Here is a 13,675-nt window from a genome sequence, read left to right on the forward strand (position 1 = left end):
GCTTGGGAGTTTCCCAGGTGTGGTGTTCCCTTAGCCCAGGCTCACACCAGGCCCTAATGCCCAGCCCATGTGTCTTTGAGCACCACGCCCCAGGTGTCTGTTCTTTTCCTATCCCCTTGCTAGGCTTGATGTACCAGGTTCCTGCAGCCCATGGTGGCTGAGAGCACTCTCCTCTCTACCCAGGCACTTGGGAGCTCTTTGGAGCCACTCTGTCCCTTTGTGCCCAATGGCTCCTTCTGCAGGTGCTGAGCGTGGCAGTCCTTGCCTTGCCCAGGAGTTGGAATTGCACTGAAAAGATGGTTCCCTGTGAACAAAGGTAACTTTATTTCAACAACTAAATCAACTCCAGTGTTTGCATGCACACAGGAGAGGAGCAAGCACAGGACAGAGCAGGTTTATGACATTGAGGCTGCCTTTGGATCAGTAGGCATTGCCCAGCAGCAAATGGTTGTGGTGCACTGCAGCACGCTCTGGATGCTGCCTGTCCTGCTGCTCAAGAAGCCTTTTCAATGGTGTCCATGCCAATGTGCACCCCAATCCAATCATAGAAGTACTGAGTGGAGGTGTAAACTCCTGGCTGCTTAGCTCTGGCACAGCCTCTTCCCCAGCTGGTCACTCCGACAATCCAGAAGTAGTCAGTGTTTTTCTCTTGACACATGAGAGGACCACCGCTGTCACCCTGCAGGGGAGCAGACAGGATTAAGGTGGTGTTGGGTGGTCCCTGTCAGCACTGGGGCTGTCTCCGTGTCTCCCACAGTGCCTGTGCCAGAGCTGCATTCCACGCAGGCTCTGCTCATCAGGGGCTGGAGCATCCAGAATCCCATCTGCAAGAGACTTGGTGTCCTGTAAGGGTAGTGCTCTCTGTCCTCTCTGCACAAGGCTCCTGGATGTGCAGAGGATGGACATTTGGCACCTGGATCTCTGGGTTGCCAAGAACAGTAGTTGAGCTTTCTGGCACAAGGGGGCCCTGGGCAAGCAGGTGTGGCTGGGGAGTGTGCGGGAAGCCCCCACAGCGGTGGGGAGCCGGGGCTGGGAGGGCGACTGAGTGGCCGGGCAGAGCAGGCCCTGGGCTGTGTTGGGGCGGTGCTGCCCGGGCTGCCCGCGCTGCTGGGGGCTGAGTGGCTCGTGGCCCGCTCCTACCTGGCAGGTGTCGATGGTGCCCTGTGGGTAACCAGCACACAGGTTGTGGGTGTGGATTTCCCCTGCGTACCAGCCGCTGCTGTTGCAGAGTTTGGTATCAATGAGCTGGACCTTGGCCTCCTGTAGGACATCACTTGATTTTTGAGCTATGAGCACGGAAAGGAATGAGCACCCAGCAGCTCCTTCCCAATTCTACCCCACTGCCTGGGGGTGATCCCTTTCCCTAGGGCTTGCTTTGCCTCTGCAGAGGCACTGGAGCGCTGTGTCTCTGCTGCCTGCCTTTGAGGACCAGAGCATGTCCATCTCTGCAGAGGCGTACGTCCTACAGCCTGACTTTGGCCTCTGCTGTGGGGAAGCCCAAGCTGTGTCCCCAGTGTGCTGAGCTGGCTCAGGAGTCCCTCTTGGGAACTCACCTCTTGCACTGGTGGCACCCCAGCCAGCAACCCAGCAGTTCTGCAGCTCTGACACTCTTAGGATGGGGTCAACCACACAGGCCAGCTGGATGTAGGGATTGCAGTGGACAGGTTTGTTCAGTTCCAGCAAGGCAATGTCGTTACTTTTGTCATTTTTATTATAGCGTTCATGACGCACTAACTTCTTAATCCGGCGCAGTTGTGCCCCAGGGCCCGGTTTAGTGAGCTGCGTGGCCCCAATCACCACATACACCATGCCGATTTTCCTGGAAAGCAGATGGAGAAAGGGCTGAGAGGGAGCAGAGCCATGCACCACAGCAGCCCAGCAGCTGCCAGACCTCTGTGTGGCATGGCACAGAGGGAGCAGTGCTCTGGCAGGTGTGAGTGCCCTCCCACAGCTTAGGGTGGGGGAATGTTGAGCTGGAAGCTACTAGGAAGCCATGGCATCAGCCCAGGCTTCTCTTCAGCAGTGTGGCAGCTGGGCTGACTGAGAGGAAAGGGGATGGGAGTAGCAGGTGGTGCTGCCAACAGGGCACCTGCTGGTGGTGTGGGGATGTCCCCATTTCCGGCACCTCCTTACCTAATGGGGTCGAAGCAGTGGGCTGCTGTGAGGACCCACTGAGTGCTGATGAGGGACCCTCCACACAGATGTCTTGTGCCTGGTATTGCGGGATGCTTAAGGCTGACGATCCAGGGCCAGGCCCCTGGCTTGGCATTCGTGCCACCCACGACGCGCGTCATTCCATCATCAGGACCCATGTACTCATACTCATACACCATGGGTCTAAGTCCACATATCCCTCTGCAAGCAGAAAGTCATTTCCATGCTGCTCCATGGCCTGCTGTGGCTCAGGCTGAAGCTCAGCCCTCTGCCCTCCCCACAAGGGCTTGCAGGCACAGCAGCCCAGGGAAGCCCATGGGGTGTGCGTCTGTCCGTGCCAGCACCTGGCTGCTGGCAAGGAGCTGAGGCTTCCCCATGGCGGGTGGGAAGCTGTGGCCCGGCCATGGGGGACAGGCAGGGCCCCCTCCAGGGAAGGCCCCAAGTGTTGGCCTGGCTCCCTGCCAGGGCCTGGGGCCACTTACCCACAGTTGTCCCATGTGCCGTGCGCCAGCCCGGCAGCGGTCAGCAGGACGAGGAGGCCGAGCCAATTCATGGCTGCCAGAGGCACGTGTCAGCTGCAAGCACTGAGGGATCCGGGCAGCAGCACAGCCACAGCCGCAGTGCCCGCAGCAGCCGCGCTGCCCGTGGTGCCCTCGGCCCTGGGGCTGATGTCACAGAGGGGTGGGTTCCGTGTCCTGGCCACTGCGGCCTGTGGCCCGGGGGCCACTGGGGGAGGGGCAACATGGAATAGAGGAGCCATAGAATGGTTTGCGCTGGAAGGCACCTTGGAGATCATCCAGCTCTGACCCTGACCGTCTACCATGGACAGGGAGGGATAGCTTGCAGTAGACCCAGGTGTCCAGAGTGTTCTGAACTTGCCTTGAGAGCTGTCCTTGAACGAACCCATGCCATTGTCTCAGCAGCCTCACTGTCAAGAATTCCTTCCCAATCCTCTGTCACTGTCAAGCCACTGCCCCATGTCCTATCAGTGCCTGCCCTTGGAAGAAGGCTCTCTGCAGCTTTCTTTAGGCCCCTCTTCTTGCGGGATGAGGCTGGGCAGTCCCCGGGGCAGGCAGCTGCTGAGGAATCCATTTGGGGCAGGGAGCTGGGTGAGCAGCTGCAGTGCCAGCTGCAGATTGAGCTCTGGCTGGGGGGAGCCCGGGACCAGGGGCCGTGAGCTGCCCAGCCTTTGCATAACCGAGGGCACGGGGAGCTGAGGTGCCGGCCAGGGATTTGAAGGGACACGGAGAGCTGCAGCAGGAGTTGGTGGCTCTTTATGGAATGAGACATCTGTGAGTCTGCTGGGGGAATCCCGGGGCTGAACGGGTACGGAAACCCGCTCTGACTGGGTGAGAGTGGAGTGTGTAGGGAATCAAATGGGGCACTCATTGGCTCTCTGGAGCCAGCCGTGCCTCCAGAATGGTCACATAGGGGAGGGGAGTTCCCTCAGCACTTTGGCAGCCCAGATGGGACACAAGGGCAGGACTGCTAGATCATCTGTGAACAGACTTGGTGTTGTTGATGGTGTTGGCCCATCCACCTCGGCCTTCCATGGCATTCCTGGGGTGCTCTCCTACTGTTCCTGCCAGGTTCTTCTCCCCAGAATGACCCCAGCCCTTCCTTTGAGTATCTCTGAAGTGTGACCACCTGGCACATCAATGCCCCTTTAGTACTCATGAAATCTGGCTCTGCCTAGGGCACTGGCACTCCTGTCAGGAGCCAGCAGTTTCCCTGGTCATGCTTGGGAGTTTCCCAGGTGTGGTGTTCCCTTAGCCCAGGCTCACACCAGGCCCTAATGCCCAGCCCATGTACCTTTGAGCACCACGCCCCAGGTGTCTGCTCTTTTCCTATCCCCTTGCTAGGCTTGATGTACCAGGTTCCTGCAGCCCATGGTGGCTGAGAGCACTCTCCTCTCTACCCAGGCACTTGGGAGCTCTTTGGAGCCACTCTGTCCCTTTGTGCCCAATGGCTCCTTCTGCAGGTGCTGAGCGTGGCAGTCCTTGCCTTGCCCAGGAGTTGGAATTGCACTGAAAAGATGGTTCCCTGTGAACAGAGGTAACTTTATTTCAACAACTAAATCAACTCCAGTGTCTGCCTGCACACAGGAGAGGATTGTGGTCCGGACAGAGCAGGTTTATGACACTGATGCTGCCTTTGGATCAGCAGGCATTGCCCGGGCAGCAAATGGTTGCAGTGCACTACAGCACACTGTGGATCCTTCCTGTCCTGCTGGTCAGGGAGCACTTCCAAATGGGCTCAGGCCCATTTGGGCCAGAATCCAGTCATAGAAGTACTGAGTGGAGGTGTAGACTCCAGGCAGATTTGCTCTGGCACAGCCTCTTCCCCAGCTGGTCACTCCAATGACCCACCAGGAGTCAGCGTTGTTGTCTTGGCACATGAGAGGACCACCACTGTCACCCTGCAGGGGAGCAGACAGGATTAAGGTGGTGTTGGGTGGTCCCTGTCAGCAATGGGGCTGTCTCTTTGTCTTCCACAGCCCATGCCAGAGTGGTATTCAGGTGCTTGAGCCTCCAGAAATTTGACTGTGAGTAGATTGAGTTTCTGTAAGGGTAATGCTCTCTGTCCTCTCTGCACAGGGCTCCTGGATGTGCAGAGGATGGATATTTGGCATCTCTGGGTTGCCAAGAACACTAACTGGGCTTTTGGGGATTTCTGGCCAGGAAATGTGCCTGGGCAAGCAGGTGTGGCTGGGGAGTGTGCGGGAAGCCCCCACAGCGGTGGGGAGCCGGGGCTGGGAGGGCGACTGAGTGGCCGGGCAGAGCAGGCCCTGGGCTGTGTTGGGGCGGTGCTGCCCGGGCTGCCCGCGCTGCTGGGGGCTGAGTGGCTCGTGGCCCGCTCCTACCTGGCAGGTGTCGATGGTGCCCTGTGGGTAACCAGCACACAGGTTGTAGGGGTGGACGTCGCCTGCGTACCAGCCACTGCTGTTGCAGAGCTTGGTATTGATGAGCTGGACCTTGGCCTCCTGCAGCTGATCGCTCGAGTTTTCATCTGTGAGCAGAGAAAGGTATGAGCACCCAGCAGCTCCTTGCCTGTTCTCCTCCCCTTTCTTGGGGGACGGATCCCGTTCCCTAGGGCTTGTCTTTGCCTCTGCAGAGGCACTGGGGTGCTGTGTCTCTGCTGCCTGCCTTTGAGGACCAGAGCAGGTCCATCTCTGCAGAGGCGTACGTCCCACAGCCTGACTTTGGCCTCTGCTGTGGGGAAGCCCAAGCTGTGTCCCCAGTGTGCTGAGCTGGCTCTGAAGTCTCTCTTGGCAACTCACCTCCTTCAGTGGTTGAACCCCAGCCAGCAGTCCAGCAGTTCTGCAGCTCTGACACTCTTAGGATGGGGTCAGCCACACAGGCCAGCTGGATGTAGGGGCTGCACTGGACAGGCTCATTTAGTTCCAGCAAGGCAATGTCGTTACTTATATCACTTCTCTTATATTTTTCATGACGCAGTAGCTTCTTAATTCGGCGCACTTCTGCACCAGGGCCTGGCTGAGTCAACTGGGTGGCCCCAAGCACCACATACAGGGTACTGACATTACTGGAAGGCAGATGGAGAGAGGGCTGAGAGGGAGCAGAGCCATGCACCACAGCAGCCCAGCAGCTGCCAGATCTCTGTGTGGCATGGCAAAGAGGGAGCAGTGCTCTGGCAGGTGTGAGTGCCCTCCCACAGCTTAGGGTGGGGGAATGTTGATCTGTAGGCTGCTAGGAAGCCATGGCATCAGCCCAGGCTTCTCTTCAGCAGTGTGGCAGCTGGGCTGACTGAGAGGAAAGGGGTTGGGAGTAGCAGGTGGTGCTGCACATAGGGCACCTGCTGGTGTTGTGGGGATGTCCACATTCCCTGCCCCTCCTTACTTGATCTCGTCGAAGCAGTGGGCTGCTGTGAGGACCCACTGAGTGCCGATGAGGGATCCTCCACACCAATGCTCCGGTTCTGGTAGCCATGGATGCTGGATGCTGACCATCCAGGGCCAGGCCCCTGGCTTGGCACCTGCTCCGCCCACGATGCGTGTCATGCCATAGTCATGAGTTATGTAGTCAGACACCATGGGTCGGAGGCCACAAGTCCATCTGCAAGCAGAAAGTCATTTCCATGCTGTGGCTCAGGCTGAAGCTCAGCCCTCTGCCCTCCCCACAAGGGCTTGCAGGCACAGCAGCCCAGGGAAGCCCATGGGGTGTGCATCTGTCTGTGCCAGCACCTGGCTGCTGGCAAGGAGCTGAGGCTTCCCCATGGCGGGTGGGAAGCTGTGGCCCGGCCATGGGGGACAGGCAGGGCCCCCTCCAGGGAAGGCCCCAAGTGTTGGCCTGGCTCCCTGCCAGGGCCTGGGGCCACTTACCCACATGTGTTCTGTATGCTGTGGGCCAGCCCAGCCGCAGCGGTCAGCAGGACGAGGAGGCCGAGCCAATTCATGGCTGCCAGAGGCACGTGTCAGCTGCAAGCACTGAGGGATCCGGGCAGCAGCACAGCCACAGCCCTAAACGTCACAGAGCAGTGGATTCTGTGTTCTGGACACTGGGGGGGTCTGTGGCATGGGGCCCATGGAGGGAACTGAGGAGCCATAGATTGGTTTGGGTCGGAAGTGATCTTGGAGATCATCTAGCTCTGACCCCCTGCCATGGACAAGGAGGGATCTCTTGCACTAGACCCAGTTGCTCGGAGTCTGGCTCAGAAACATGTCCTCAAACACTTTGAGGGATGGGGCATCCACAGCTTCTCTAGGCAACCTATGCCAGTTCCTCAGCACCCTCATAGTCAAGAATTTCTTCCTAATATCTAATCTAAACCTACTCTTTCTCTTTTTGGAACCTTTCCCTCTTGTTGTTTGTTGTGCTGACTCTAAACAAATCATTGCCTGCATTTAATAAAGTGGAAATCTGTATGTAACTTAATTATGCATTTTGGTAAACTGCATTAAGGCCTTTGATCACCAGGACCTATGTCAATGCAAATTATCGTTCTTACTGGAAATGTATTGTTAATTTTGGATATTAAGTGTTTATCTGAATGTCTTTAAGAACTTTGCTTAAAATTATGGCAGATGTTTTTCAAAGTAGTTTTGTTTTCTGTAGCCATCCATAATGAATCTTTAAAAAGTAGGAACTACTGAAGGTATAACAAACACACAAAGGTTTATTCTGTAGCCAAAGGGTTAATATGAGTTTATCACTGCACTCAAGGCTGTCTTGAAATATCAACTTATTTGCTGAGTTATTCATTGCCTTATTTTATGCTTTCATTGGTATCTTGGTAGTTTGTAACTTGACTTCTTTATGTACAGCAAACCAGGCAGTCTTAAACTGTTCACTATGCTCTAATGAAGAAAATTTTCATGTGATGAAAGCTTCACTAAAGAATGACAAACCATGTTGTTAATTTAATTTCTTGCATACTCTTTAGTAATTCAGTCAACATTACTAGTGATTGGGCATGTTACAATTTTAAAATGTCATTAAATAGTTTTCTTTATAGGCGTTATGAAGTTTAATTAGAGCATCTGCAAATGCCCTAGCCATTTCTCTCAACTTTTCCCACACTATGACCTTGTTTTTGAAGAGTGTCCTTCCTATTGCTCCACATCATGTAATTCTATGCCTGTTCAGAAAAAACAGGATTGAACAACTCTGTATTCAATAACCACAGGATTATTCATCTGCCTAAATTCAAGGTTAACCTGCGTATTGCCTGAGGAGCCACAGATTTGAAATGTGAACACAAAATGTTCCTGTAGTCGCCAAGGACAAAATTGTTACTGAGCCCTGATTACTTGTCCTGGGTACAGAGGAAAAGACAGGTGGAGTTTCTAGCCCTGTTTAATTCAATACCACCCACCACATTGAGGGGCTGTGGTTTCAGTGGGAAATTCGGGGTGGTGGAAGCAGAAAGTTCTTCATCTTTTTGCTGGGTTCGTGGAAGGGGCTAGGACTGTATGACTGCTCGGCACCCAGATAAAGCTGCCATGGCCACTGTAGAGTCCCATTGCTGCCACTTCAGGTGTATTTATATAGGAATGAATTATTTATTATGACATATTATTACATGTAAGATCTTAACCAGAATTACTTATTACACAGTATAAAGCTAATACTGTATAGTACAGGATAGTATAGTGCACTATATCAAAGCGATTATATTGAAGCTAGCAAAAAGAAACAATGCCAGGCTCTCTCTCTCAAGGAAGTGTTTGTGTTTGTTCCATGCTGAATACCCTCTTGTGGGTATTGCCTCTTTGTGCCCTCTTTTACTGATATTGCATTTATTACAAGTTTTTCAGTAAAACTGTGATTCCTGCTTGTGGTGTCCTAGTGTTTTGTCCCTTGTTGGAAGGGGGCGGGGGAGGAGGTGCAGTTCAGTGGGGTTAACTTTCCTGCTGGGTTTTAATCCAGTATATCACTACAATAAAATAGAACAGCTGAAGACATTAAAAAGTTGTCAGGGTAAGTTAAAGCCAGTTTCTTTGCAAATCTCACAAGAGATTTTGTGGAGTTTAAAACTTGTTAGAGTCGTGCCTTTAGGAGAATCCAATTGGAGCCCACTTTGGCATGAAACTTCTCTTACTAAAAATTTGTTTAGTCTTAGAGGGTATTTAAAGATGATGTAGAAGACCTAGACCACAAACCAAACTTGTAGAATAACTTAGACTTTCTCAGTTATTTCTGCTTTTAGCTACTCAAGACACACATTGCTATCTATCACATAAAAGAGCCCTGTGTGAAAACAAGAAACTGAGTTCTCATATATATACATACATATATATATATATATATGTGTGTGTGTGTGTGTGTGTGTATAAAGGCTAGTCAAGTGAGATCCATTAAAAAATTTGTCAAGTCTTATGTACAGGGAATTTGTGTTTCCTTGGGGCCCAGAAAACATCCCTTGGTGTTCTTCCCACATATTCTTTTTTCTCCTTATCCAATGAGGAGGTTTTGGAGGCATGGGTCAGCAGTCAACACCAATGTCACTCCACAGCAAATCTCACTCATTATAATTGCTGCTGTCAGATGCTTCAGTGTCCAGAGGAGGAATAGAAATGGGCTGACATTAAACCTAAATAAAAGCTTTGTATTTGAAAGAGCAATTAAGACTGAAAGAAGCCCTGTTCTCACTAATCAATACAGGTTTTTTCTATTCATCAGAGTAACATGGGGATTTTGGGCCGTGCTGGTTCATCCTTAGGCCTGGATTAGGCTGAGGGGAGTTGGGGTTGTTCAGCCTGGAAAAAAGAAGTTTCAGGGGTGACCTCATCACTCTCTACAGCTCCCTGAGAGGAGGGTGTGGGAAGGCGGGCAATGGCCTCTTTTACTAGACCGCTTGCGACGGGACAAGAGGAAACGGCCTCAAGCTGCACTAGGGGAGGCTTAGGTTGGACATTCGGAGGAATTTCTTCACTGAAAGCGCGATTAAACACTGGAAGGGGCTGCCGGGGGGAGTGGCGCAGCCAGCGCTGCCGCCCTCAGCACCTCCCCTTCAGGCTCCGCCCCGCCCCGCCCGCCACCACGGTGGCGCGGGAGCGGCGCATGCGCCGTGCGCGGGGCTGCGCCGGGCCTGCGGGAAGTGGCCGAGCGTTTCCGGGTTGGGTGGCGGCGCTGGCACCACCGGCACCGGGAGCATGTCCTGCGCTCTCGTCCCCTTCGGGCACTTCCAGGACCTGGAGTTGGCCCGCGACTTCCTGTGCCCGCACCGCCGCCAGGGCAGCGCCGCGGCCGGCAAGGAGAGCGGTGAGTCCGGCCCCCGGTGCGGGGCCGCTGGGGCCCGGCGCGAGTGGCGGGGCTGTGCCCGCCGCCCCCGCGGGGCCCGCCCGGCCGCGGCACTGTCCGTGCGGGCCGTGCGCTCGCTCGGCCCCGCGCTGCCACCCTCGTGCCCGCTCGCGGGTGGCCGTGTTAGCCGAGTGCTCGGGGTCACTCTTGTGGTAAAGGGTGGGTGTCTCGCTGTAGCTGCCACATCTTCACCTACAAGGTCAGACTTTTCTGGCGTCCGTAAGTTCCAGGTGCGCAGCTGTTCTCAGGTGTCACTCCTTATCCTGTAGCGTGCAGGGGAAGCTCTTTGGCCACTGACCCTGCGTGCCCCAAACTTTAAAAGTTTGTAGGTTTCTTGCCGGGAGTGCTGTTGTCTGGAGACGCTCTCGTAAAGACAACACACGTTGTGCACGCCGGGTCATCTAAGAATGCAGAACGTGCTGAAAGTATACTAAAGGTTTAGCTTGGCAACTTAAAAGACAGCAAATCTTAAAGCAAGTACAGTCAGAAGCTGTGGAGCAGGTTTCTGTTCTGTTCGGCAGTGCAGGCTGAGGTGCCTGACACAGAAGCTGTGTTCTCAACAGTTCCATGCCCAGGATAGACAGCACAGGGAACTGAAACGCTGTTTTATGTATTTGTTACTGCCATACTGTGTTAACTGTACACTGTGTGTGTGTATATGTATAAAGATGTAACTCCCCCAATATGTACAAACTAAATCTGGCTGATATTTTTTGCTTTCTGGCAACAGTAGGGAATGAAAGCGTTTGAAGAGGTTGATGAGGATGCTTGTAAAAGTCCTTGTAGCTGTAGACAGAGCTTTGAGAGAAAACATCAAGGTGCTTATTTTAAAAGCTTAAAATGCCTGTAGGGGAATTAGAAGAGGGGAGATCATATGATGGTTTGTGTTTGAAGTGACCTTTAAAGTTAATCTAGTCCAACCCCCCTGCCCTGAGTAGGGACACTTTCCACCAGACCAGGCTGCTCAAAGCCCCATCCTGCCTGGCTTTGAACACTTCCAGAGATGGGGCATCCAAAGCTTCTCTGAGGAACCAGTTCTAGCGCCTCATCCTCTTTGTTACAAAAATAATTTCTTCCTAATATACAATATAAATCCACTCTCTTCCTGTTTAAAACTGTTGGTCCTTGTCCTGTAATTACTGGTCCTGTTAAAAAGATGGCACAACAATTGTTAAACACTTTTAAAAGTACATTATATGTTCAGCTAGGTAATTTTGCCACTAAAACTTTTGTGCACAAAAGTTTTGGTAGAAAACAGTTTTCTGGTGCTTGTTCTCTAATAGTTCTCTGAAAAATTCATAACAAGTTCCATATGGCTTTTCTTTGCTATCACCTGTGTCTAAAAGAGGGATTCTGGAATGAGAAGGCTTCTGTTAGTATCTCTTGAATTCTGAAGATAAAAGCAAAGGATTGGAATGTGCATTTCTAAAAGTATGTGTTGAAAGAAATTAAAATATTTTTCTCTTATTTGATGATACATGAGAGGCATTTGTGTAAAATAACTTTGATATTTTATTGGAGTGGATTTATCAAATGGGAGCCATAAAGAGAGAAAATATTTAGTATGTTGTAAAACTACCAAAATGATAGAAGCAAAGAAGATGCATGTTCCAAAATGTGCTGCCGTTCCATTTTAATGAGTGGGCTGTATTCTGGACTATTTTTATATTTGCTTATTCAGTCACTGAGGCAGAAACGAGTGTTTTTCAAAATAATGCTCATTTAGATTCATTGAAATCTTTTGGATTTGTGCCTGTGATTTTTTGCTACCACAGCTGTTTTCAGGGTTCAGAATAAATAAGTATAAATGTCAGCAAGTGAGAGTTCCCAAAGCGGTTTAGACATAAGATTGTAACTTAGTGATTTTGAAGCAGAAATGCTTAGTGCATTTGTGTTTGATGAGGGAGAAGCGCTGCTACAACTTTGAGGTATCTTAAATTAGAAGTGAGTAAACTGTGGAGATATCCTGAGTTAGAAAAAGCTGAGTTTGGCTGTGTGGAACAGGAGATTGTTTTCCTCTTAGGCTTGTTCCTTCTGTTCTGCTTTGCTGCTGCTTTGTGCCCTGACAGCTAAGCAGCCAAGCTGCTGTTTTGTAACTCGGGCTGAGATGAGAGGGTCTGGATCCTGCAGTTACTGCCTGTCTCTTGGTCACCCGCAGTCCTTGGAAATACTTAACTCCGTTTTTCATTCTCTCTTCCTTTGATTTTTTCACCTACACACTAATCCACTCATTTCTCTTAGTAAACAAGTGACTTGTTGCGTGGCAGTGCAAAGTTGCTCCCTTTTCTCTTGGGCGGTTGTTGTGTGCCTTGACTGTTAAGACTGTTCACATGTAAGAACTCTTTGCTGTAAATAAAGTTCAAGGGAGAAAGTGTGAGAACACGCATCAAATCTCTGCTTCTCATGTTGTGCACTGAGGAAAGAAAAACCAACCGAGTTTTTCTTGGTTTTATTTGTTTTTTAAGTGTGTAATGTACTTCTATGGCACAAAGAGCCAAGGCAAATATTTTTAACTAAGCAAGGTATAAATAAATGCTTTTTATCAGGGAATGCTTTGGTAAAAACTCTTCTTGACAGAATGCAGTGTTTTAAAACAGTAGTTTAATAAGGTTGAATGTTTAAAAACTCGGATTTTAATCTGGTTTTATATTTTTACTCTGTAGGGAGAAAAATAAAGACTAGGTTTTTTTTACTAATAGGTTCAACAGAGAAGATGTTAATTTGCTATCAAATCAAACTTTAGTTCTAAACTTAAGCTGTGTTTATTTTCATGGAAACAATTATATAAATACCAGCAAACACATGTCAAAACTCTTAAGTATTATTTCATTTTTACCTGAGGATGAGCACCTTTCATTTACTTTCTTTTTTTTAAAGCTATGCTTCATTTGTATGAAAACTCTTGCTAGTATGTAAAGGTTGTAGTTAAATGAAAAATGATGGCTACCTTAGGAAAACAAATATGTATAAAATGTTTTCATTTAGCAAAGCACATTTGCGTTAACAAACTATTTTAGTCATAACTTAATGTTTCAGGTGTTTAGTAGAATTTTCAAGAAGTCCTGTCAGGTTTTGGATAACAAATCTTTTTGAAAAGATGCCTCTGGGATCTTCAGTGCATGAGACTTAGGGTTTTTAGTGGAGGCTGTCGATCTTGTCTTTTTTGGTTTCTTAGTTATAGAGCAAAGAAGTTTTTTATGCTGTTTTAATTTTGGCCCTATTTTGATTATAACAAAACTAGCCAAAATATTTTCTGTGAGTGCATTTGCTGCAATAAAATTTAGGGTGATTAGTGTAAAAGCATTTTTGCAGTAACATTTGAAATGAAAAGAATTTGCTTGCTTCTGAAAATGCAAGCAGTATACATTTCTAAATCACAGTGTGATACTGTGACTTTAATTCAATTTTGAAGAGAATTTTTAGATGTCTTTAGTTTGAGTAAAAAACCTGTAACTCATCACCTTGTATTTAACATAGTTTATTTCATTTATATAAAAGTTAATCTAGGTTGTCAATTTCAAATTTAACTTGAAAAGGCTTAGCAAAGTGTTGCATGTATTAAAAATACAAGTGTGGATAAATTAAAAAAAAAAATCTGGATTTTTATTCCAAGGGGACTTAATTTTTTTTCCCCTTTCTTTGTATAGGTAAGCATTTAAACACATTCAATAGTAGAACAGGATAATGGAAAGTGTCCTATAAAGTACAACTTCACTTAAGTTTTTCCTGTAGCCCAACAGGTTGTCTTGTTTGAGCAA

The 13,675-nt window shown here is 49.7% G+C and overlaps 2 protein-coding genes across 4 annotated transcripts in view; one reads left to right on the top strand and one right to left on the bottom strand.

Annotated features, from left to right (window-relative positions):
• Nucleotides 1-493: 493 nt before the first annotated feature.
• LOC309586226 (acrosin-like) lies at nt 494-2,333 on the bottom strand (the record flags this gene model as incomplete). Its single annotated transcript, XM_082302850.1, has 4 exons — nt 494-679; nt 1,141-1,286; nt 1,554-1,819; nt 2,134-2,333. 4 exons carry the CDS (start codon nt 2,331-2,333, stop codon nt 494-496), a joined length of 798 nt encoding a protein of 265 aa, XP_082158976.1.
• Nucleotides 2,334-9,726: 7,393 nt separating this feature from the next.
• The window catches only part of RAB3GAP2 (RAB3 GTPase activating non-catalytic protein subunit 2), a 43,932-nt gene continuing 39,983 nt past the window's right edge, over nt 9,727-13,675 (top strand). For all 3 annotated transcript variants that reach the window (XM_082302356.1, XM_082302358.1, XM_082302357.1), the window contains exon 1: nt 9,727-9,878. In XM_082302356.1, coding sequence (XP_082158482.1) covers nt 9,770-9,878 — 109 coding nt within the window. In that variant the 5' untranslated portion in view covers nt 9,727-9,769. The remainder of the gene's footprint in view (nt 9,879-13,675) is intronic.

This window comes from Coloeus monedula (assembly GCF_965178545.1).
Source record: "Coloeus monedula genome assembly, chromosome: 2".
Classification (NCBI taxonomy): domain Eukaryota; kingdom Metazoa; phylum Chordata; class Aves; order Passeriformes; family Corvidae; genus Coloeus; species Coloeus monedula.